Source organism: Lepisosteus platostomus, chromosome 2 (assembly GCF_059453375.1).
Source record: "Lepisosteus platostomus isolate fLepPlt1 chromosome 2, fLepPlt1.hap1, whole genome shotgun sequence".
Lineage (NCBI taxonomy): Eukaryota > Metazoa > Chordata > Actinopteri > Semionotiformes > Lepisosteidae > Lepisosteus > Lepisosteus platostomus.
In genome coordinates, this window is record NC_142612.1 from 71,618,075 (window position 1) to 71,644,722 (window position 26,648).

At 38.1% G+C, this 26,648-nt stretch overlaps 1 protein-coding gene across 4 annotated transcripts in view; it reads left to right on the forward strand.

The window, feature by feature from the left end:
• The window catches only part of opa1 (OPA1 mitochondrial dynamin like GTPase), a 46,059-nt gene that overhangs the window by 17,123 nt on the left and 2,288 nt on the right, over positions 1–26,648 (forward strand). For all 4 annotated transcript variants that reach the window (XM_088616685.1, XM_088616688.1, XM_088616687.1 and 1 more), the window contains 14 exons: positions 249–321; positions 926–998; positions 1,094–1,209; positions 2,836–2,900; positions 3,387–3,463; positions 4,088–4,253; positions 5,010–5,162; positions 5,341–5,449; positions 6,054–6,133; positions 7,370–7,510; positions 8,160–8,276; positions 9,269–9,362; positions 10,197–10,307; positions 26,321–26,393. In XM_088616685.1, the coding sequence (XP_088472811.1) occupies positions 249–321; positions 926–998; positions 1,094–1,209; positions 2,836–2,900; positions 3,387–3,463; positions 4,088–4,253; positions 5,010–5,162; positions 5,341–5,449; positions 6,054–6,133; positions 7,370–7,510; positions 8,160–8,276; positions 9,269–9,362; positions 10,197–10,307; positions 26,321–26,385 (1,440 nt within the window). In that variant the 3' untranslated portion in view covers positions 26,386–26,393. The remainder of the gene's footprint in view (positions 1–248; positions 322–925; positions 999–1,093; positions 1,210–2,835; positions 2,901–3,386; positions 3,464–4,087; positions 4,254–5,009; positions 5,163–5,340; positions 5,450–6,053; positions 6,134–7,369; positions 7,511–8,159; positions 8,277–9,268; positions 9,363–10,196; positions 10,308–26,320; positions 26,394–26,648) is intronic.

Sequence of the window (26,648 nt, forward strand, 5' to 3'; positions counted from 1 at the left end):
CTCCGACTGTAGGAAGCAGAGGGTCATGTAGATTGACTGATTGCCAAGAACCAGAATAATTTGCTTTGAAATTTTCGTGCATTACTTTTGTAGATGTGTGTGCAATGATGAATCAATCTCAGGATGATGAATCGAATCGTTTTCAGGGAAGGGATAAAAAGTTGCTATGTGGGTGTGATGCATCTCTTTAAAGGGAAGATCAGTTAATTGACGTAATTAAATACAATATTATGAAAATTTATTTTCAGATTCAACAAATCGTTGAAGGAAAACTATTTCCTATGAAAGCTTTGGGCTATTTTGCTGTTGTGACTGGAAAAGGTAGGCCTTCACTCTTCTAATTCTGCTCTCCTTACTGTCCCCCCAGCCAGTCTACATTGTATGGGTGACAGGGCCTTCTCCTTTTATGCCCCCAAGCTCTAGAACTCTCTGCCCAAGGATATCAGAGAGTCACCTTCTCTAAACTTCTTCAAATCCAGACTCAAAACCCTCTTCTTTAGAGAAGCCTTTACTTAACTGGTTCCGTTCTTTACCCCTCTGCTTTTCCCAGTACCACCATCCATGGTCTCCTCAGTATATTGTAATTGTGTTTTTATTTATTATTGTTCTCATTCTGTAAAGCGCTTTGAGAAGCCACCTTTAAAGGTGCTATATAAAATGCTCACACCTGAAGAAGGCCGAAACGTTGTGTTCTCTTTCTTCTTGTTTTCAGCATGGAATAAACCTATTACTTGTTCCTTTGCAGCCTGAACCTATATAAAATAAAGTTTATTATTATTATTATTATTATTATTATTATTATTATTATTATTATTATTATTATAACTGCCACAGTCCTTAAGATTATAACCTTGATGTGTCCATGATATATTGTTTTCTGGTTGCAAAATCGCTAGGGTACTTAATTGTTACCTCTTTTGAACAGGTAGTAGCAGTGAAAGTATTGACTCCATTAAAGATTATGAAGAAGACTTTTTCCAGAATTCCAGATTATTGAAGTAGGTTTTATATATTTAAATATTATTTCCAATTCATACCAGACTAGTACCTGCAGTACCTTGAGCAGTGTCTAAATGTTGTTTTTTCCTAAAAGGACAGGCATGCTGAAAGCTCATCAAGTGACTACAAAGAACTTGAGCCTGGCTGTGTCTGACTGCTTTTGGAAGATGGTCCGTGAGTCAGTTGAGCAACAGGCAGATGCATTTAAAGGTACTGAGAAGTAATCTCACTAGCGTCAGAATACAGGGAACAAGGCACAGGAAAGTTTATGAAAGGCAAAGCTGGCAAGCTGGCTGTTAAATCAAGGTCATAGGTCAATCTTTCTTGTAAGTCATACTATCATGTCACGAAGTGAAGGCTTATTGATCACATCTCGGGGAAAAAAAATTAAAGTTTTTATTTGCAGCTTCAGAAAGTAGTTGTTTCCCCCCATTTTTCTTTACTTCAGAGAACTGGCCATCTTTAGTGGTGAAGATGTGTCATGGCTGATTAGAAATAAGGAATACAGCTGGCCTGCAGCTTGAAAGTGGAACTTTTGTGTTTTCTGCTCCTGGTTTCCTGTTTCTCTTTAACAATTAAAGGGCTGCTAAACTATAGACAGCAGACAGGGGGTAGATTTATGATTCGCCACTGCTGCCTCCGTTTTCCATTGTGTTCCCTATTGATTGTTTTGCACATCAAAAGTTGAATGAAAACCTGCAGGGGACACAAATAACGAAGCAATTAATATAATATCCATTGTGGATGAAAAATGAGAGAACCGTAGCGCAAGACTGGTAATGGATCCCACTGTGTCGAGCCGTGTGGGAGAAATCAACAGTTTATACTTATTAGCGGAGCTCGCTGGCAAAGGCAGAGCGCTGTTTGAGGGAGCTTTTCAGCTTGTATTGATTAAGGCTTTGGCATGCTGCCATAGCTTCTCACCTCACGTCTTCTCGTATAAAGCTGTGTGAAACCTCGGTGCTACAGTAATTCTCATGAGAAAGAGTCTCAGCAGGGTCAGTCACAGGACTGGGTCGCACTTTCACAGGCGGCATGAAATAAAGTAAGTCACCAGCACCCCCGAAGAGGCTGCAATTGCATACATGGTTCTAATAGAGTGTGACATCTCCAGTAGAAGTAAGGGGGATATTGTTTTGACATTTAGCAAGGAGGCTGTCCTGTAATAAAGAGTGAAAGTGATTGTCCTTCACTTCCTGTCAGAGAAATAGTGTTCCTAGAATTTGTCTTCAGTTTGTACATTCTTTTCTGTGATGCGAACGAGGCTTTTATGTTTTGCGTTCGGGGGCAGACAACAATCACACAATGGTAATAATAGCATATTGTCCTTAGCAGGTGTCCGTGGTGCTGCATTATAGTTTTAGCTAATCTGAAGCATGGTATGTGAAGCCTTAGTCCATTTCTTTTGAAAGCCCGTATTGCTGCTGAATCTTCAGATGCTTTACAGCCCTTTATTTCAGAATAAATTGAAGAAATCTCACTGAAATCTGTACAGAAATTCCTCTAAGATGCTAAAACTTTTATAATCCCAGTACATTTTAACTACAGTACTAGCCTCTGTGAAAACCTAAGTATATGAAGGTAATATTTGACATCGGAATGCTTTTATGTTTTGTTTTATTGAAATATCAAGTCATAGAAATGAAATTTGAATTGTTAAAAAGTGCAGTGCTTCCTCTGGGAGATTATTTTCACCTTTTCAGTTTGGTAATGAGGAAGACACAAAGTCTGCTCTTTATTGTGCCAGAGCATCTGATGTCATTGAGTCTTAACTATTTATGATTTTGCCGGGAGACGAAGTATTGATCCATGCGCTCACAATGTGTTTTTTCTTAGCATCACGCTTCAACCTGGAGACAGAGTGGAAGAACAATTACCCTCGACTGCGGGAACTTGACAGGGTAAACCCCAGAATGTCTTACAGAGTCGGTGTTCACAGTTAGTAAGACATGGGTGATTTTAGTAACCGAAGTTCATGAATTATTAAATGTCTGTATCCGAGTGTCTCATAAACACAAAAGAATCTCTTGAATTTGCCAGCTCTTGCCTTTGAGAGATGTGATGGGTGTTACTCATTTATGTCGGTCAGTGTCGGAGCCTGGCAATGAGAATTGGGTTATAATATGGAAGGCCTAATTGGTTCTTTCAAAAGAGAAGAGAATATAGATCAAGATTTGATGATGTCATAAAAGGTCTACGATTTGTTTTATGTATTTCATACCGTGTGAGACTATGAAAAGTACATGTATTTTGCTGTTAGGTGTTTTTGTAATCTATACTAAACACATTTTGTCTCAAGGAGTTGAAAAGGCTACTATAAGCTCTTGCAGCTGTGTAAGTCATGTTGTATTGCAGACCTGTTCACTTTTCTATTTTTTTCACCCTAGAATGAACTCTTTGAAAAGGCCAAAAATGAAATCTTGGATGAAGTGATCAGCCTGAGTCAAGTTACACCAAAACATTGGCAAGTAATTTCGTTTTCTGAATAGTGTGTTAAAATGTTGGCACAAAATATACTTTAAGAGAAAAGAAAAACTTGTTTACAATGAACAACAAATATTTAAAAATTGCCAGGATTGGCTGTTAATCCAGTTTGTGATCTTCAGCATGTTCTCTTCTTACAAGCGTGTTGTTTTGATTGATTGTGTAATGTAAATAGTGTAGTCCAAGTGTGTTTTTTACTTGATCAGCCAGTTTTATATGCATAATTTCAGAGTACTTTAACTGAGATAAATTTTTTATATATGATGTTGAATATGTATTTATTTTAGAATGTGAAATAAAATATGTAGAACAGTAGAGTTTAGTATTTGAAAGAATTGTGTAATAAAAAAATAATTATCATAACCAAACAAAGCTGCCTGGTGGTTAAGTGAGCTTGCATGAGATTTATCAATGTAACCTGATCAATAAGATGATAAATTGCTTGTTGTGAGCTATTGTGTGCCAGCTCTGAGTGCTGTTTTTAGTTGGCTGTATCGGAGATGTGTATATTGATAAGAAGGAGCAGAACAAGGCCCTTTGAAACAATGAAATATGAGCATCATCCCATGATAAATGAGCAACCCTGTTGTATTTTTAACTCTAGGGAAGCGATTCTTCAGAAGAAGTTGTGGGAAAGGGTGTCCACTCACGTCATTGAGAACATCTACCTACCAGCTGCCCAGACCGTGAACTCTGGCACCTTCAACACCACTGTTGACATCAAACTCAAGCAGTGGACTGACAAGCAGCTGCCACATAAGGCATTGGAGGTAACAGCACTTTCATAGAAGACAGTCCCAGACTCTTAGAGATGGGTAGAAAATGGAGAATGAGACATAGTGATTAGTTAAAATAAGATGTGGCAATTTAAAAAACAAAGGTTGTGCTGTGTACTATGTTAAGATTACGGTTTACAGTGGCATTCTTTCTCAACATTCGACGGGTGACTAAGCTTTGCACTCCCAGAATTACTCTTGGCTTGGTCAGATTTTGTGGCACTTGTTTTTTGTGGACAAGGGTCATTCTAGGTTAATTGCTGAGCAAAAGCTAAATATGATACCTCTCTGGAATTCAGATGCTTCTTAGATGGAAAAGAGCCAATTGAAAGTAAATATTTTGAAAAACATTGCTCCTCCCAAACTACTGACTGGCTAGCTGACTTCTTTTTTTTTTCTCAGCAGTAGAAAGCGATAACCTTGTACCTTTCACATTTCTTCATGCAAACATGGCCTTGTGTTAGGATTGACACACATAAAAAGGATCCTAGTTTCCAAAGTATCAGTGTATGATAAACTAACCAAACTAAAACTAAATTCAAGTACAAGTTACTGCATTATACAGTTTCCAATTAGTTTGTTTGCTCTGTCTTGTACAGTTATTTCAGAATACATATTTTGTTTAATTTAGAATCTCAGAATCTTATTTTAAAGGAAAGGCAGCTCTTGTATCTATCTGTGGCTTCAGGTTTGGCAGAGTAAGCACTGTGTCAATATCTAGTTCCGTGACTTTCTCTGTTGTTTCTGCAGGTGGCCTGGGAGACCCTTCAGGAAGAGTTTGCCCGCTTCATGAGCGAGTACAAAGGCAAAGATCAGGATGACATTTTCGACAAGCTCAAGGAGGCTGTCAAAGACGAGAGCATTAAGCGGCACAAGTGGAATGAGCGAGCCGAGGATAGTCTGGTAAAATAACGCCTGTCTTCCGACACGTGTTGTGTCATGTGTGTAAGACTAGTGAGCTGCTGGACTGGAATTAATACTAGTTTTATGTTTTCAGCCTGCTGAGGTGAACCTTGTAGTTCTCTTTGTTGTGATTTCCTATTCATTAAAAATAAATGTGACTGTGCTTTGTGCCTTGCAGAGAGTTATCCAACACAACGCTTTGGAAGACCGGTCCATAACTGACAAACCACAGTGGGATGCAGCAATACAGTTCATGGAAGAGACTCTTCAGTCTCGTCTTAATGACAGTATGTTTTAATAAAGACAGCAGCACTTTAGTTCAGGGTTTCCTGTCAGACTTTATAAGGGATTAAAAAAAACAAGTTAACACTAAAACATGTGTAAATACAACATTTACGTATGGAAGTAATGACTTGCTAATACACTTGCAATTTACTGCTAACTATTAAAGAGAGACGTTATCAGTAAAGCCGCTTACCTGAGCTCAGGCTGAGAGCTATGATCAAGATGCCAGGGGTTTGAACCTGTGAAAAGCCACCATCTGACAGTGACTGGGATTCCTCAAGCACGAATGGGTTGGGATCCATCGGTCAGAGCTTGGCGAGCTTGCAGTGCAGTCAGTGATGGCCCTGCATGTCTTACACTGGGCTACGTAGGCTATGGTGAGTTAAAAGACGAGTGGCTTGAAGGAGGGGGCGGTTTGGAGGAGTCTGCTACACTGCCTCATCCTCCTCTGTGTGAGGTCACGGAGTTCATAGCTGGGCCGCAAGACATAAAAAACACACAGTCGGCTATTCCAGATCTCATTGTCAGCAGATTTAATGGGGGGTCCTTCAGCTTTTATTGTGAATTAAAATGTGTTTTATTTGTTATCTTCTTTTTGTCTTGTAGCTGAATCTGTAATCAAAGATATGGTGGGTCCAGACTGGAAGCAGAGATGGCTGTACTGGCAGAATCGCACACCAGAACAGGTCAGTACCTATTTTGGAACAAGTAAAGGTTTATTCCGTGCTGAAAAGAGAAGAAAAACACAGCATTTCGGCTGGGAGCCTTCTTCAGGTGTGTGAGCCTTCTTCAGTTTCAGCATTTAATAAACCTTTTCTTGTTCCTTTGCAGCCTGCATATGCTAATGCAGCTTCTTACCTGAACGTCTTATATCCTTTTTTGCCAGGTCCCATGAGTTTTGATCAGTATTAAATTGCGTGTTCTTTCTGAAATTGAAATGCTAAGATGCCTTGTTAGTTAAGTCAAGTTCTAGTTTTCTGTTGATGTGAACCACCTGAGTTATCAGAGCCACAGTAAGATCATTCTTGTGGAATTCTGGACAGAAGAATATAAAATCTATCTTATCCATCTAGCTTGGTTGGTGTTCAGTAGCTAATTGATTCAAGGATCTTATCCAGCTGTTACATGAAAAAAGCCAGGGTTTTTACTTCCGCAAAATTGCAAACTACATGACATCAATTTGAATGTTTGCCTTGTTGTAATACATTCAACAGAACATCTCTTTTCCATTTTTGACGGTAAACATTTTTTGCACTTTCTGATGGGTGCAGACTTCCATTTTTTTATTTCATCTGTAAAATGTTAACCACTATATACAGTTAACATGTAGGAGCATTGCCTTTTATCTGTTGGATCTTGTAAAACTCTTCCCAAATCATGGCAATAGAAACTTAACTTGTCTGCAATTCAGTTCTGTATATTTTGCATCCCTCTTTACTTTTAACTTCTTGAAAATATGTGACTGTATGGTGATAAAAATGGTGATACAAATCTTGGTAAAGGCATTTACTTTTTGGCAGTAAATTATTCAGAATTCAAAGTACAAGTGAGTCAGCTTGTACTCTGCGTACTATTTCAGCTCCTCAATAGCTGAAAGTACATGTTGAGATGAATAGTCTATATATCTGTGCTTCATTTCTGGGCTATGTCTTTCACCAGCTATGACCAGGCTTTCCCCCGTGGTCACAAATAGCTGGGTACTCCCAGCATTCACTGGGCTTGAATTGGCTTGACCACCTGTGACCTGGCCATATTATTAGCAAGAGGCCCATCACTCTCTTGTTGTTGGTGTCACAATGAAGGTTTCACAATAAGGTGTTCAGACTTCTCACCTGTGCCATCGTGGCTCAGGGTTCATAGGACGAGGTCGAATCCATTGCCAGACTACGACTTAAAAATGTTTTTGTTGGATCCACTTGCAGCACGTTCGCAGTGAAACCAGAAATGAGCTGGAGAGGCTACTGAAGGTGAATGAGGACCATACAGCGTATCTGGCCAACGATGAGGTCACTACAGTGCGGAAAAACCTGGAAGCCAGAGGGGTGGAGGTGGACCCCATTTTGGTGAGTATCAATACTTAGACCAACCAGACACTGACATACTGTATAAGTGTTGTTGGGCTAATTCAAATGTTACTGAGTTCAAGAATGTGCTGGTTGGATGTAGTATCATTCTTGTCATCTTATTTCTTGTATGTTTTAGATCTTGTTGTTTGTCTCCAAAACACTTCCTATAGCGTTTTGCAATTTATACTAATTCTTCAAATGAGTATTGTTTATTGCATTTATAATGCCTCTAGATACGTACTTATGGTTTCTGATTTACCAGAAGCTTGAAGACATTATTTGCCAAGTTAAACAAATTCATTGTTTTAATATTGTTTTGCAGATGTATGTGTTAGTATTGTCTGTTTGTAATCTGGAATTATGAAGAGATATAAATATATATTTACTGTTCAAATAGTTGCAGATTGTCATTGCAAGTGAGATAATAATAGATCAAAATCCACTGACCACGCTAATCAAGTAAAATCAAGCACTAGTGAACTTGTTAGAATTATGGCTTGTTTCCAAAAGACTTTCAGTTAATTAATCTGTTAGAAAATCCATTAATACCTTTTCATAGTTGTATGTACATGAAATACATCTTTGCTATTTTGTCGTTTTTCCTCTCCTAGAGTTTTATGTCATCTCTTTGTCTTGTTTTCTCCAGATAAAGGACACATGGCACCAGCTGTATCGACGCCACTTCCTGCACAAAGCACTGTCTCACTGCAACCTCTGTCGAAGAGGATTCTACTACTATCAGCGCCACTTTGAGGACTCTGAGGTTTGGAAGTCAATAATTGATCCATTTTTTCTGTCCAGTTATATTTTATTTTTTTGAGTCTCTTGGTCATTTCAGTGCTTTAATTGCTGTGTTCATGTTAGCCTTATGGGACTTCAGTTGGATGGACTTTTAGAACAACTACTGTAGATAATTAAACCAGATGCAGCTGGTGGTTTTGATCTTTAAATTTAATCTATTCTACTCAACCATTCTATGAAATTATTAAAATTCAACTCAAAGACACGTGCATATTACTGTATATTTCTCCATTAAAAAATGTAAATGTTATTATTTAAAAAAAACAGTCCAAAGCCATATTCATGAAGTGGAATAAAAGATAAGACTAAACAAAAGATGTAAAAGATAGAAGAACCAAGCACGCTGTATTTAGTATGCACTTTATGCTTACCTATGTGCTGTATGTGCTAGATTTGAATGGTCAAGGAAAGCTTTATAATATGGTCTCAGTGTCTCATGCTTTGTTTTATTACTATTTTATAAAATACAAGGATATGCTCTTAGGACAGTGTGGACAGTTTCAGAGTTGCTTATCAGCTTTCACACGTGTGAGGAATTTCACACTCAGTTTTGCCAATATAATGCTATCTTAAATCCTGAAATTAATTAAAAGAGAACTGGTAAACCTGTGAAAATTTCTTAAAGATATTATACAGTTTGGATAAATATTCAGATTACTTTTAAGTGAATCTGCAAAATGTCTATTTTAAATTGGATATGTACACCTTTGTTTCCAGACATAGCACAAAATAATTCCAGTTATAAAAGGTGAAAATATAAAATGAAAAATAGGAGAAGAAAAAAATAAAAGCCCTACCAGCAGAAACAATCCACCAACACGGCCAGATAGACACAAATAATTCTCTTTGCAGGAAGAGAGAAAAGCACTTTTGCCCCAACAAGACGATGGGGGGAAAAAACAGCTGAAACCCCTGCCAACCCAAAACAATAAATCTTTCCTGTGTTTGTTGCAGCTGGAGTGCAATGATGTGGTCCTGTTCTGGCGGATCCAGAGAATGCTTGGAATTACAGCAAACACACTCAGACAGCAGCTTACAAACACTGAAGGTACACTGAGACGACTTCATCCTTGCTTAATGAAAGCTGGGTTAAACTGAGGTAGCGCGCTGTCAGAAATGAGATGTGCTCAGGTTTGCACATGCATAGCCTACACACATCTATACTCTTTGTAAAGTATTTTTCAAGTGTTATTATGAAGCACTGAAAGGTGGAGTGCGCAGTGTTTTAGTTAGGGTAAAAAAAACGTAACCGTGTCTCTGAAAGATTTGTTCATCTGAATTGTTCCTGGGCCTTTTTTCCAGGAGCTGGAGGTTTTATGCCAAGGCCAGCTGTGCCAAAAGGCCAATTTTAAACTCTTGGACATATCCACTTTATTTTAATCCAGTCAGTGGGCTGAAGATTATTTGGAAAATGGATATTAAATTAAAAAGTTATGTTGCATTCTGTGGAAGTTAAGGAGGAAGACATTTTAAATTTTTATTTTTTCATGCTCAATGTCTGGATATGTTCTTAAAACACTATTCAAGTAAAGCGAGCTTTTTATTTATAGCTCATTTAATTCTCCCACAGGTTTTATCATGAGTAGAAACCTCAGAAAGCCCGACACCTGGTGATTTAGTACATATTACACTCAAGACCATTTAACACGGATGCACTGATTCATATTTATGCTGTTTTTGTTCTTTGTGAAGCTGAAGAGACTCCTGTTCTTAACAATGTATCACAGTGATTGGCTGCTTCCTTCTTGTTCTGATGCTTGTGGTGTCTTACCCTTTCACACCAAAATGTGACCCTAAGACCAAAGCAGCCCTCTCTTGAGTTCTCAGCACCTCTGGGTGATGAACATGTCTCTTCTCAGCTGCCACTATTCTGTTTCCTCAGTCCGCCGCCTGGAGAAGAACGTGAAGGAGGTGCTGGAGGACTTGGGGGAGAACAACGAGAAGAAGGTTCAGCTGATAACGGGCAGGAGGGTGCAGCTAGCAGAGGACCTCAGTGAGTACACATTGCTTTCCTTTGTTACCTTGGGGTGGCCTTCTGGAGGAGCTGGTGTCAGGAAGCGTCAGGAAGCACTTGGCTGGTAAACAGGTAAACAAGCCTTCTGCTTTATGACCTGAGGCTGCAGCTGCCTGTGACCTGGCAACTGACTGTGTTGAGACAAACTGATTTTGGCAGCCAAGCAACGTGTTGAAAGCTGTAACGTGCACAGGAAAAATGAGGTTCTGTTATTAGGTGTACCACTACTTGTTGCGTCATCGCGTCATAAAGTCTAACTAAGAATCCATTGGCTGGTATGTTTTGAATGTGCTTCACAGAAGGTTTTTTGGTTTCACACGCTTGGACCTCTGCACATATACAGCCTACACTCTAGAAACATGTCCTTTTTAGGTTATGGGTGGCACTCCTTTTCACTGGTGTTGAACCAGACAATCTAAAAAAATAATCTAAACCTCTTCCTGCTCACAAGGTGCTCCTCTCTGGCATAAGGTGCTGCATTGTTTTTTGGCCAGAAGGGAGCGCTGTTAGTCACTATAAACAAAATCTGTAACCATTGTGGTATTTTTGTTTAGAGAAGCCAAAGCTGTATTATTTGTATGGTATTAGCGTACTCTAATCTAATATATCCAAAGATGAATAGAGTTTGCAGTAGATACGGCATTGTTCATTTTTTAATACAGTTAATACAGAAAAATACTTTAGAAATAATTATGTAAGACTGACTTTCATATATTTGTGTTTGAAAAATGTCTTACAATATACTGCAGATTTTAATATTGTTTTCTTTCTGTCAAATTTAACTTTATAGCTAAAATTAGAGGCTTTTGACTTAGCAATACTTTGAATACTAGAATCAGGTTAAACCCCAGATTTTAGAGACTTAATCCTACTATGAAAAAGAGGAGGTAACAAGGAGAAGTTCAGAAATCTGAAATATTACAATGACAGTAAAAAAGTAAATTTCAGGGGGAATCTTTAAAAAACATGGGATCAGTTTGGTACAGTGAGTCAGTCATATTGTGGCAGTGAATTATTGCCTTTTTATTGTATGTTGTATCAAGGAACAGAACAAATGAATTTTCCTCTCTGCAAAGTTTCTTCTCTCCTGTCTGGATTTAATTTTAATTTACAATTAATGTGAAAGAAGAGTGGTCTTTAGAATTGCTCTGCATGTCACATCAGGATCCCTGTATATTGTGTTAAACGGGCCATAAATTAATAGGACAATCTGTGCAATCTGTGAGTGTGGTAGACAAGTCTAGACTTGTGCCTCTGCTGTTCTTCAGTAAACTGATAACAGTAGTTCACTGTGCACGACTGCCACCTAAATTGGAGTATTCTTTCAGATGAAGACTCCCTATTTGCCTTCCTTTCCTTAGACATGACGTTCTGTGAACTTGGTCTAAGTTGAAATGTGTCTATTGAGAGCTAAAAATTCTTTGTAATTAAAAAAATCTTGCTAGCAACACAGTAGGTCATGTACAAAAATCACAACTGGCCTTCCTTTGCATCAAGTATTGTCTGAGGCCATCAAGTATTGTCTGACCATTGTTAACTTCTAACGTAATTTTGCAACTGTCGAATTTAACTGTTGCAGAAGGAATTGCCTGTGAAACATGAAACGTACACACTGGCACTGCTGTTGTTAAAAAAACAAACACACGCCAAAGGCAAATATCATGATCTAGGTTTTTATGAATGTTGTGTTGCAGCACTTTGAGACGCTATATTGCTGTCAGGGTTTTGCTCATGGCAAGAAAGTAAGATATTAACTCATTCTTTTAATTGAGGAAGCAGGGTGTTTCATGTTGAACATCTCTTTGGTGTCAGAGGCCATATAACCAGTAAGAAAAGCAATGCTACAGTTTGCAAAATTGTTTTAAATGAGAATAGCCCTCCCTAGATGGGGTGCTTTTTGTTGCTTGCACACACCTTTTGCTTTAATTAATAAATCACGTGCAAAGTACAAAAAAAGGGGACACAACACTTGGAATGATTTATTTCGGGAAAGTGCGTAGGATATAGTCTTGTTGAAAGACGGAATTTCCTCTGATGAAGGAGGAGGACAGTTGGGTGACTCACAGATATTAAATCAGCTCGCTGTTGTGTACACTTGCTGTCCAGACGGAATGAGTGGTAATGAAGATCCTTTCACAAGGATTCCTTTGTTAGTGGTGTTACTAATTTGAAGTTTAAAAATGTCCTCCAGAACCAAAAAATCATCCAGAAGGTTTTTCCCTTCTTCGCGTTGATTTGATTTTAACGGGATATACAGGCCTTTAACAAGACCCATACAAATACTGTGCAGCTGATAATTGGTGTTAGAAAAACAAGTGACACTGGGAACGTGGCTTGAAGGAACAAATTAAGCATTTTGAGAGGAGCCATGATATTGAATCTGAGCACTGCTAAGTGCTTAGCTGTAAATAATAATCAGTAGCGTGGGGAGCTCTGCTGCCCTGGTGTGATTTGTTGTTGTAAAATAAGAAATCCCAGTTGTCCAGTGGCTGCCCTTCATGTTGTTGAGAAACCGTGTTTCCTCCACATGTTCCCCGAGAGGCGATGCGCTGCTAGAAAAGACGCTGCACTTGCATGGCTTATTCTCCCGCTACGGAGGCTTTGCAAACAGCAGCATCAGAGTTGAGAAAGTAGAGAAAAAAATAAAGAAGGGGGATGCATGAGTAACTGTGGCATTAGAAAGCGTTGTTTGGGCTGTTCTCAACGATAAGTTGTTCATCTTCCTGTCAGTTTCAGAAAGGGAGCTTTGAAAGAGCCAGGACCAACACTTTTTTTTTTGCTGTTACAGATACGGCTTTTTAAAATCAGGGTATTTAGAATAATACATTTTCCTAAAGTCGAAAACTTTGTCTTTGAACTGTGAAAAACTTTATAACGGGAAGAGCGGGTCACATTTAACTCTTGGAAGGAGTTTTATTTTTGATTCTTTCTTGTGTTGACCTGTTAAAACAACCTTAATAAAACACTGATGAGGATGCACCAGATGTAATTAGATTAGATGTTAGACATAAGTGTGTAATTTGTGAGAAGTGGTGATTGGCTCTTTTTTTGTGAGTACAAGCCATGACCATGACATTTCTAAAGCTTGGCTTTTCAGATGTTTTTGTTCGGAGGAGGTGATTGTTTTAAAAAAGTAATGAATTTGTTTTAAAACTGAAGAATAAGCCTTGTTGAAGCTCTTTTCTGCTTGTGTATTGCTGAAATATACTTGTGTATGCATATCAAGGTCTGTTGCTAACAATCTACCTGTACTTTAACACAGTCTACAACAGAAAAAAAAATCAGTATCGTATATGAACAAATGAAAGGCATGCTGTTCCAGATAGTTTTTTAAGTATTAAGTTCCATATTTCTAAGTTCATTTGAGGTAATTTAATTTGACAGCGGTGGTATTTCTATGTTGAACACAGGTGCCGCACCCTGGTTTAACCATTTACCTGCATCAGTAATATTTTTTCGGTACAATGCCATATATGGGAAGGGAACACACTGCTCAGTCTCCTCAGTCATTCTGTGTGTGCAGTGCGGCAATCCTGTCTGTATATTACCTGACATAAAAGCAGACTGTGTCCTTCCTGCAGTCAAAAGGGCTTCTTGGTACCTCAGACACTGCCAAAGCAAACAAAGGCATATCAGCTGTCAACTGATGTTTGAAAAGCTTATTTAACTTCCTCCATTTTTTTAGGTTTTCATAGTATTCTAATTAAAAAAAAGCAACAAAGCTTAAAGAAAAACCAACAAGCGCGAATGTTTCCTTGGGTCTTCTTCAAAGCAGAGGAATTCCTGGGCTTGCCTGGCCTTGCAGCCTTCCTGCACAAGGTGGCAATGTGTTCCGGGCTCAGTGGGGCTTTGATGTTGGATTAGAGAGCGTCTGCAGCAGCACGCCTGTCCTCCTGCCTCTGTTTGCTGTTTGCCTCTGCGTGATGCCTTCACATCACCCAGGCAGCAGGTGGCTGCTTTTTCAGAGTTTCCCAGGTTGCCAGACGCAATACTGTACATGCCCTAGCTTGCTTCCCCCTTCACTGTGCATGTAAGTGGAGAGATTGGTAAATATTGGTGTGTTCTAGGTGTATTATTAAGTCTGATATTAAGACCAATTAAATTATTCAGAACAATTTTAATTGTGTTTAATAGTCAACAGATTTACTTTGAAAGAGTAGTCTTTTGAAATGGTAACTGTATGGTGAGATTGTATTTTCACTAAGCAATTTAATAATAAGCAATTTTAAAATAACACCAGTACCCTAATTATAAACCTGATTAACAGAATACACAGCAGCTGGAGCAGATATTGAGATTTTCTCCTAGGCAAAAAGATGATCTGTGGTTTGAGAATATAATAAGGAATTCCTCTGCTTTTGGAGGCTGTTCACAGAATAGAAAAAAAAATGGGGTTTAGATATTTTTGTGTTTCTGTGTTCATTCTGAAGGCAATCAAATTTACAGAATCTAGGCAAAATATAATCTTGCAGTTAAAATAAAAGCTAGGATGAGCAAAATGATAATCTATACCATAAACGTATAATGGTGTTTTTTTATAATTTGTCAACTTCTTAATATTGTGTTTGTTGGAGATTATAAAGGAGTGAATGCTGCGTAGAGAAAATTCTTAGTGCTCTGCCCACACTGCAAGACTGAACAGGGAAGATACCGTTGCTTTGGAGGCAGGGGGGTCTTAACTCAGGGGCTATTAAATTCTCCTCACTGGGTTGTCATCGGTACGTTTTCCATTTTTGTGTTTGGAGTAAGAAGAGAAGGAGAAAAGATAAAAGAAAAAAACAGTCCTGTTAGCCCTTTGGCATGTCGGGGTAACAGAGGGTTGGAAAGCAAAGACCTTAATAAGACCGCTGGTATGTGTCTACCGAGGGAGAAGAGGTGCGACCTGGGGTCATTCTGTCAGCACAACAGGCTGAGAGAGCTCCCACCTGCGCAGGTGTCAGTAACTGAACCAGGGCTCACCGCTGCACAGCTCTCCTGAGAGCCCGAGACCTTGGAAAACCAGGCACTTCTTAGGACAAAGAGAAAAATGTGCCTCCTCTGGCTATGTCCTTTAGAAACCTCGAGTGTTCCCTTACACTCATGAGAGTATGTCCCAGTATTGTTTTGCAGGGGTGGGAAATACATTACAGCAGTTGTGCTAGGCTCGGTTGTGTTAAGCTCCATGTTTGAATTTAGTTAAGTGAATTGTCTGTAGAAGTTACATATACTTGGCTGCCACTTTTATCCAAAGTGACTTACTTAGCTTAAAAATAGTCGTTTTTATAGACGTTTGCAGCTTGTTTTGCTGAAGCAATTGTGAGCAAGGTGCCTGGCTTTAAATTAAAGGTAGAAGTCAGGAGTCCAGAGCCCTAACTCCTCTACTCCACACTGCCTTTAGCCAGATGTTTCCAAGATTTTTCACACTGATTTTGCTTGAAAGATGTTGGCCAGAGGGCTTACTGAAGTTAATCTCCCTGTAATGATTGCCAGGACTCTGATAAGCAATAGAAAATTGTTATTTTGTTAACAAGCTTAATGTACAGATTGACTGGGATGCTCACCCTTTTCACCTCTTGTTGTTAGTATGTTGTGCTGAATATTTTTTTTTAAGTGTTGAAATACAAGTTTTCAGTCCCTTAACACTGGTCCAAAATGCAAAAAAAACAATATGTTGTCATTTATGCTACATACATCTGCTGAAACTGTGCCTGGCTGTGATCAGTATGAGCTGACCTTAGTTCAGTCATCAAGTGTCATATATTTTTTGTCTTTTTATTGCTTAAATCACAATGTGTCTATATTTCTGTTAGTAATTCATGATAAGACAAAACCAACTAATCGGCTGTCGTTCTTAATAGGGGTGATTTTCCAAATTTTCTGCCTGGTGCCAAATAATTGCTTGCACAGCCAAGAATTCCCCTCTCAGTACTGCCTGAATGTCAGTTTAAAAAAATAAACTGGCCTTTGATTCACATGGATTATATCAGTAAATTCTGACATTGGTGAGACACAGATTTGAAAGCTGTCTTACTGATAGTTAAATGGACAAACAAAAAATCCCTTTAATGTGAACATTAATGTCTTTCTATGCATTTGAACAAACACGTTTTGCAATCTGTGTAACCTTCCTTGTGCTGTGTAAACTGTTTACAAGGAAGGTTTCTTCAGCCTGACACCTTAACAGCCTGTAGCGGCTCATCACTGATAAAATAGGATAAAGCGGTGTGCTGGTTTGTGTCAAGGTATCCTGAAATTTTAAAGCCTTCCCCCCAACCCTAGAGATGAAATTCCCTGAGACAGTCAACAGTTTCCGTCTGTGAGAATTCCCCACAGATGGAGGCAGGCTGCTTGGAAGCACCGTTATTGATTATCAGCTGTTAAGCACCAGAGACAGGAATAAAATGGATCCTCTGTAAGCTCATGCATTCCTCAAGGCCTGGCTGCATCTTCAGAAGTCAACACAGCAGCTGAGTGATAAATTGTTGTGAGACTGGAAGCTTTTTTTGCTTGTTAATATCTGGCCGACCTCCTGGCTCTGTTTCTAAGCTCTTGAATTTAGGTTTGTCAGTGTGTCGCTGTGGGAGGCACCTGAACTTTTCAATTTATAAACTTTCAGTTAGGATTGCTGCACTTCCCTGTTAATAAGTCTAGTCATTTCTGTAAGAATGAAAGAACCACTGTAAAAAGTTTTGTGTCACTTTCATCATTAGGCATTAGGGATCATCGTGGTACTGGGTATTTGTAGAATATTAAGAGCCTTAGTATGATAACCAAAGCTTTGGCATCTGTCTTAATAAGTAGTGTATTGAAATTGGAAACAATAGTGTTCTGGAGAATTTAAAATGGACTATTGGAAGGTTTTGAGCTGGTATTTTTGCATTTAACTTGAAAATCAGAGACACTCACTCAATGCATTCATGCAGCTTAATGGATCCTTTACCGTTCCGACACCAGCTATCTTTATGGTATACTGAAGTCATCCTCCTAACCCACAAACTGGCAGTGGGGTGTACTGTCATCTGCATGTTCTCAGATTGGGTTTCCTGCACTGGTTCACCTCCACCACCTCAGCCCTCTGGAAAACTCTCTCCCTTACTCTGTGAGCAGAAAGATCAGTCTTCTCCCTTCATCCAGAGGCTGTGGTTAATGACTGACCTCTTGCTTAAGCTATGCCTTTTACTTTTTTGCAAATAGGAAAGTGCATCAAAAGTCTTTCACTTTTTATTTTTGGATGTAAAAAACAGCGATATTTCCTGCCATGCTGTCTACCTAGGATGGAAATGAGCATCTCATTACTATAAAGGACTTTTGTATTGGTTATAGATTGCATTGTTCAGTTTGCATGTTCTGACCACACTAGCTGATATGGGGTGTCAGTGTACACTGAATTGATAAAAGGCAGGCTTCTTCTTCTTTTACATCTTCTCTTTCACAAACCCAGTCCAAAGATGAGTGAATTATTATCAGTCTGTGTCTGTGTGGCAGTCCGAAGGGTCTATGTAGTGTTTTCATTGTCTGGGCCTGCACTTTGGAATGCTTTCACCTTCTGTCTCATGTCTTCTGTGTCCTTTTATGAGTTTTTAGGAATTTTCCAAAATGATTCATCTTAGTGATGCAGTACATGCTTCTTTTACCCTAATTTTAGAGTTTTTAGTTCTATAAGCAACTGGAGCCATCCAGTTATCTGGTGAGGAGCAGTCAGGTTAATAACTTACTGTACTTATGTGCAACTCAGTTACTATGTATACTATATTATTACATTACTATGTATACTGTATTATTCTTATCTTATACTGATGCTCCCTCTATTCCAAAAATGCTTTGTTTGTACTGTTGAAAGGAAATATTTTAATTAATGTGTGTATTTTATTTATATTTTATTATAACTGGTATGTTATTGTGTAGCTATATCTACAGTATAATGCTACCCTTATCCTTCTCTCCTTTGAGTCAAGTTTGATTGCAACACTTATTAAAAAAAGAAGTGCATTAGACATCTTAACAGGGGAAAAACTGCACTCGGGTTCCTGCCTGCTTTGACTGAGGAATTTCAGAGAAATTTAAGAATTTCATTAAAAATGTATGTGAACACAAATGCAGTCTTTAGTATAAACAATGTTGCGAGAGGAAAGAGAAGACTGCACTGGCCAGAATGATAGGAATGTCTACACTGAAACAATGAATCACTCCACTTGAATTTTGTGACTTGGTAATGTTCTTGAATTTATAAATAAAAAATACGACTTTCTAGCTTTTTAATTTTTAAAATAAGCTAAAGTCTTTTGCTTCGCGTCAATGAAATTATGAATGTGTTGGATTTTTAAGTCTCTATCCATTGCATTAATTAAGAATGTGTTGGGGAAAGTTACTTTCAAAAAGTAATCCATTACAATTCCTTGCGTTAGGAATTACTTTATTTGAATTAATAAGACATTTTGGACTACAGACATCTTTTAAGAGGTATGTAGTGGATGCAAACGCTACATAGATCATTGTGTATAGAACTACATTTATGGTGCTTTCCTTATCCTACATGATGGCACTTGCAGTAGTGCTTTACAGACAGACATTCTTTCCAGTATGTCAGATGAATGCTCTCCAATGCGGAATTAAGACCGAAATCCAATAAAATGAGAAAAAGAACTGCTGTCAGACCTGTCATCCCGACTTGAGACGGCCAGAACACTAAGGCCTTATAATATGCTCTCCATAAAGTTTTGGAAACTAGCAGGCTTCCTGCAAAGATTAATGAGCTGTAACTCTGCGTTTTGCCTTCTTCCAATTAATCATCTTCCTTCTGAATTTCATAAAGCCTCGTCGCCTGTTTCTGATTCTTTTAAGGTTACTTTTAATTCCTAAAAAAAACGAATGTAGCATCTTGGATGTCAGTTATTAATGAATATTTCTTTGTTCTGTCCTTGAAGTTTTTCCCTTTGTTCAGGATTTCTAAGCTGTGTCATCAACAATGAACCTTTAACAAATTTCTTTCCAGTTAAGAATGAACCCCTTAAATGTTACTCACCAAAAATACATTTGTTTTCCCTTGAAGGGACATTTGCTGTTTTTAATAAACTAACATGATGAATTTTCCTCATGCCTCACGCCGGATTTGGGCAAAGAACAGCACATTATGTACTGTCAAAACATGGATTTCATTTGACACGGAAGTACTGTGCACTTTTATTCGTGTCGGTGTGCTTTTTTCACACACCCCTGTACACTCCCTGAACACGCACAGCCCCAGACACGGAAGGTGACAGCAGTTGTAGAACAGGACCCTAGTGAACAGCAACCTTGATGTTAAAAGCACATTTTAGAGCTGCCTTTGACAAATAGATGTTTATAGCACGCTGACAGCGGAATGGGAAACGGCTTCCGTCTTTGTAACAGCTGGAAGAAAGGCTCTTTCCAGCTCCAAGCCATGTGGTTACAGTCATGACCCCCTTTCACAGGCTGGGAAACACACTGGCGGCCCTCAAACAGACACGTCCCTGGTGTTTTCTTGACCCATCGACTGTCCATTCACTCCCCATCTGTTTCTGGTCCTTAAAGGAACAGGGGGAGGTCCCACTCATATAAATCTGTCATCGCTGGCCATGAATGATGCACTACCTCTTGAAGGGCAGCACATTGGGTGGTTTTCCTTTCTCTTAAAGAAGTTTTAAAAAAGGCCAGCGCAAACCATTCTGTCTTCCTGTGAGCAGCATCCAGCAGGAGAAAAAGACACATAGCTGAGGAAAAAGACAACGGACACCTATTTCTGCCTTCTTTTGCTGTCAAAGCTTGACCACCTTATATTTTGTTCCTTAAATCTTAAAAGGTGCTCTGTGAAAAGACGTTTATTCATCATTATTGTGAATGTGGATTTAACTGTGTTCTCACAGTTACAATTTGACAACAGGAAATCATTTTACAAAAAAAAAAATTGTTAATGTTAGTGGTGAGCATGTAAATTAAGCCCCTTCAGGAAACACCTTGATGTGACCTGACCTTCCAAACCACTGGTACAGTGTGGTCCACAGTTTAAAATACCCAGAATAAAAAGTTAACCTGCTCCACAATTTGTGCAGCTTCAGTTCACGTCTTTACCTTTAAACAGTTTGGGGTTAAAATATAGAATATTATGTTAATCATTGAGAATTTCTTGTTAAAAAATATTACCTGTTATTTTACCACTAGCTTTCACCAAGACCATTTAAAATTTCAAAGTTTTGATTTTTAAGCTGAAGAAGAAAAGAAACAGAATCATTATTATATTTAAATTAAACACAATGTAATTTCTTGAGAAAAAATACTACACAAAAGAAAAACTTCATCTCTATTTGCTGAAACAATCTTGGTCTTTTTGTTCAGTAGCCCTTATTTGCAGACACTGTGCAGGGTCACTACCGATAATCAACAAGAATGACATTCGGTAGTTTGCGTGCCAGAGCATGTACTGTAGGCATACCCAGTGTCAGGGACTCAGATCCCTCAGTCATGTAGGGCTCTATTGTCCTCTCGCTACACTGTAAATTAAGTAACATTGCCAGGCTCTGACTTGCCCTCACAGAATAAGATGGGTTTGACCCATCTTTACTCTGTAATTAAATACTTACTGGAAGGAGTTCAGATTTGCACATGATGTTTAAGCAGAGGAGACCTAATCCCTGAGCGTCAGCAAGCGGGTGGTCTACTTACTGTACACCTGGACCTGAGCAAAACGTGACTATACCATGAAGAAACTTATACTCATTCGCTTGTAGCTTATCTCTGAGAAAATATGTCCTGCAAGGACTTTGTGTGCTTTTTACATTAAGGATTGGGAGTCAATATATAGTGGCTTGTACATACAGTACAAATCAAGAAGCTTGAAAAGTGTCTGAGGCCATTTTACTCAACAGAAAGTAATTTTTCTGTTACTCTTATTTTGTTATACACGAAGATGTAATTTGTGTTAAAATTCTTAAATGTTTTGTACCAGGTGTAACGTTACAGTAACTTGGCAAATAAATATCAGTATCTGTTATGTTCTGTGTATAGGTGCATACCTTCTGTTTCAGTCTTTGCTTTGCTCCAAGGCCTGATCATTTAGATTTTATGCATAGTAGTGTTTTTATAGTATATAGTAGGATAAATATTTTGGTGGTAATACAAAGTATAGAAGCATTGCTAAATGTCACAAAATCTGTAAGCCTTTAAAAGAGATTATTCTAAAGTTACTTTGTTGTTTGCTTTCCTGGCTTGATCTCTCTAAAAAGTTAGTAAATGTTTTTTTTTATTTATATATATACAGTATACAGTATGCTTCTCTAGTGGAACTCTAGTGAAAGCCATTAGCAGGTCTGCTTTAATAAGAAGCAACACTACTGATCCCAGAATCCTGAAGGCTTTGACAAGCACAGTGGTCAGCAAAGCTCCAAACATAGACAGTAATTGATGACTGTGACTTTTTGCTACCCTTTCTTGGAAATGAAACTATCAGGACATGCCTCCTCCATCGCGCCATGCTTTAAACAGCATCTGTTTAAAAGATAAGCCCACATGGTGATTTGTGGGCTTTCACTGTCTGGGTGTTGTGTTGTTGACATCCTGTTTTATGTGGCACTTTTGCATTCACCTCTCACGTCTAGTTAAATGTGCATTAGACACATACTGTATGGGTTTAAGACACATTCAGGAGCACCGCAGGTCTTGAGAATCGTTTCATTAGAACAGTATGTCATCACTTCTCCTCAGTCTTAGCTGCAGGAAACAGACAATGGTGTACCTTTGGCTTGGCAGCCACTTATACAGAAAAATCCAGCTGTGGCATGAAAGTTCAGAAATGTTTTCTAATCCTCCTTCCACCCTTATAGACAACTTTTGTTAGTTGTGGATCACGTGAAAATACGACCAGTCATTTCCCAAATGTGTACTGTTGAAATCTTGTAGCTTAGCCTGTTACCACTTTTTAATATAGCTTTAATTCTAACGTCTGCTTTCTTTTCATAAGATATATTGCGGGGTATTCTATATTAAACGGATTAGAGTGCTTTTTTCTTTTTTTTTTTTTGGGTTCACGAGAACTCAAGCCCTGAACCCTCCCTTAATACCACAGCTCCCTTTTGTCGGCTGGGTGTTCTCTTCAGCCACAGTGTTTCAGACTCTAATTACAGGTCAATTATAGTCTTTACCAGCTTCTGCAGCAATGGGCATATGGGAGCTTAAAGCTGAAAAAGTGGGAGTGAAAGAGATATCATTTCATGTGGAGATCAGGGCAGAGGGACCTGAATGGGGGGATTCGGAGGTGTCCTGAATGGGAAAAGGTCCTGCGCAGTGCCTCTGAAAAGGGCTTCTGGGATAGAGGCCAGAGGATTATGGGAATATTCATGACCAGATAAAGCAGCTCATGAATTGATGTGTCTAGCGGCTCATCTTTTAGGTAAACAGGGACTAAATGGAGTTCAGATCCTGCTTTCTGGAGATGCACAGAGACAGGGAATCTATGCATTTGTGTACCATCCCTCCCCGCTTTTAAAGAATGGTTTGTTTCAATCTTTTCTTTCCCATTTTGTTGCATTCCTCCCTTAAAAAAACAGATGGTAGAGGACAATAATTATCCTTGTTTCACACAGTGTTCTTAAATAATAAAACGTATAGACCCTCTGAAATTTACTTCCCTTATTCTTTGTGTTTTAAAATCACAAATCTTTCTTAAAATTTGTTGGCGGTTTATTAGGATGTTTTTTTATAAGGAGATATTTTCTTACAGTGATTCGTTGTTTGATACTAATACTGGTTCTTTTGGATTTTTTTTTAAGTAAACAATTTAATACAAGGAATTCAACTGCAATTGAATAAAAAAAACGATGTGACAGAATGGCAAATACATGTTACGCTTTTTGTAAACAGGGGTAGCTGAACTTGAAAATAAAGCATTAGCATTTTAAAGTCATCTTAACATTTTGTGCAAGTTGTTCAAGTAGCCAGTTAAAATATATACTGCATATAGTATCTAAAGACTAAGGTTTTAAATCCCGGTTCCTTGTTCATTTCTATACGTTGTGTAGCCTCCATTTTATTCTGTTGCAGTGTACCAAATGGAGAAAGACATGCTTCTACAGATTTGTTGGGAATAAATTCTTGTTAGCAGACAAAACTTAGATCCTGATCTGGAGCGGTGATTAGTCTTCCCCTTTGAGAACTCTATCAAAACTCCTCTATTAGAGCTCTTATCTTGGCCATGATTTTTTACTCATTGGGATAATAAGACACAAGTTGACATCAAAATGAATGATGTTCAGGGGGAAGCAGTCATGTGTTATATTTTTTATATTTTGTTATATTTTATTGATACAGTATGTTACATTCAATATAGAACTCAGTGTCTAAGAATTCCTGTTCATTTAATTTAGTGTCCAGAGATTATTAAAAGCTTTCAAGCTGTTTAAATGTGACTAAACGACTTTTGGTCTTTCTTTTTCCATGCGGTTTGTTAAAAAAGCAGAAGACAGGACTTTTTAGCATCAATACTGGTTCATAGACTAATGTTTTCTGGTGCCTTTGCTGATAGTTGCCTACTGTATGTGATAAACTGTGTAATTTCATTGCATTTTAATAATATAGTATCAACAGTGGCAATGTCTTAGTAAAATATTTTCTTTCTACAGCATTTACAAATGACCACAAAACTAAACTACTTTACACACTTCTTAATATGTTTACATTTATGTTTGGAATTGTTTTTATATTTGGCAATTGTGTAATCCTACCTCACCCATTATAAATTAACATTACCTCATACTTGTAGTGGAAAAAAATGCAAATTATTCCTTCTGTACATACTTTTCTTGTGTGCAAGTTTTGTCCAAAACTGGTCAGTGATAACGTAGTGGTTTTTATTTAGGGGATTTATTTAGTAAGGGACTAGTACTTTTATTCCTTACGGTGAAAAAGGCTTCTGTGTGGAGATTTATGGCTTAGCAGGACTCCATAGGTATCTTCCTCCCTTGGGACATTCGTGCAGTTTATGGCCCAGGGAGCTTCCCTTGTTAACTCCTTCCCTCTCTGAAACTGACAGAGATGATTTACCGCCTCCTGTGTAAATCATTTTTCCTTAAAAGCGCAGAGCACTTGTGCCAGACACTTTGGTTGAACAGTTGCTTCTTTGCTAGTAAAGCAAATAAGGAAAGTTACAGATCTGTATGTGGTGCTTTTCACTCGTAAGCTTACAAATGTGTCCGTGATCAGCATAAACTATTTGATCACTGTTAGCTTTATATATGAAATAACGGAATTGCAGTACAATTTCGGTGTTTACCTTCTAATTTCCTTCTGTTTGATTGACCGGTTTGTTTCATTGGGAGGACTTCCTAGTCAGCAGATTTACCCATTGGCTTTTTACCTTTTATCTTCCATGAGCTCCTACTTCATTGAAAGCCCTGGAGCTCTGTTCGTTTCAGAGCTCAACTGCCTTTACTCTATCTACAAGACTTAGCCATATTATAGGGTTGCATCGCTTTCAAATAGACTTGTTATGGAAGCACAATTAAAATTAAATAAAAACAAAAAAACATTGCATTCTGGAAAGCAAGAGACTTACTGACATGTCTCTTCCCTTTAATAAACAAGAAAAAAATAAACTTTTTCTCTCAACAGCATCTCTCATTCTGCTTTCCTTGCAAGGCTATATTGGGTTTCACCTCTGCACCTGCGATGTCAAAGAGTCATGTCCCTCACTAATACCTTTATTAGGTGCTGTAATCGTTCCCAAGCTCCTTTTGTTTCCTGATATGTTAAGAATATCAAAGGAGAAGGAATTTCTTTTAGCATCCGCCAAGGGAAGGAACATGTTTTCACAGCTCCCAGTGCTTTCCGTTAAGGTTTTTTTTTAAACGATTCCACTGCATGTAGTGCAAATAGAAGGGAGTGAAGCCTTAGACTGAGTCAATTGCATATGCCATCAAGATCCATAAAAATATTCTACGAGCTCTGTGGGCACCAGGGATCCAAACCCTATGCATTCTCCACAGCCAAACTAAAGAAGCTTTAAAGCTCTCTCTGTTTGGACTTGAAGTCATCATAATTTGTGTTAAATGTATAACAATGCGAGTGTAATGGAGAAATGTTGATATGCATCCTGGCTTTTTTTTGCATGAAAGTGTCCTCTTCTTTTAAGTTTTCAATCAGGCAAGTTCTAGTTTTCACAGTATTTTCCGTGCAAATGAATCCATACGTTAATAATCTGAAAGCATCTCCTCTGGAAGGTGGTGGGGACAATGGGATCACTTTTTTAAAAAGGTTTTCTTACCTGAGGTTCTTTTAAAAATAACAAGCGTGGGATGTCATTTTTAGGTTTTGAATATCAATAATGATAATAAAACATGCATTAAGTGATACTGAAGTAATTTATTTCCATCTTGGCCAAAAAGGCCTTGTTCAGTCTTACTGCTTATACGTTCGATATACGTTCCATATCCAAAACAAAAGACCTGTCAGAACAGTCTTTGATGTGGCAATGAGGTTATGTTTTACTGCTCTTGTCAGGCTAAGTGGAAATTTACACCCTCTATTCATTATTAGATCTACTTACAGCATCAAAGCGCACCTTTATAGTTTTTTAAACTGTCAATAGGAGAGTACCATCTGCTCTTGCACTGTACTTGATACAAGATAGAAAAAAGTATAATAGAAAGAAGACAGGGAGTTATTTTAGCAAGAAAGATTGGAGAACATGATATTTGTTTGCTGCATTTGCTATAAGAGCCAAGCCTATTTCACAAGTGTTAACACCTTCAGAAGCTACGTTTTTTATGACCAACTTGATTGATGCTTTAGAACAGGTAAAGAGAGGAAGAATCACATTAGAAAGAGATTGTGGTATCTGTTCTAATCCCTGAGAAATCTTTTAAATAACTCCTTAGAACGTGAGAAGTTTTACCAAATAGTCTCTAGAAATTGAGTTTTTCTTGTAATTATTTTAAGGCCTACAACGTGATTTTGAAAAACACGGTTATAATCAAGTATATCTGTTTTCTTTTTCATTTTTATAGAAAAGGTCAGAGAAATTCAGGAGAAACTTGAAGCCTTTATTGAAGCCCTTCACCAGGAGAAGTAGAGAAACAGGTACAGTACTGTAGTCTTACGTATCCCCTGGAGCTATGTATTGGACTGTCATGATGTACTGTAGGTATGTTAATGATAACCATAAAGGAGCAATGATATTGTAGTAACTAGCATACAGGAGGAAAAATAAAAAAACAAGCACTCCTTTTAGACATCTTTCTAGAAGTACAATGACCATCAAGTAAAAATCATCGCTTAAGGTCATGGAAATCAGCACTCAGTCAACTTGTAAGTCTTTATTAAATCAAATGTCTT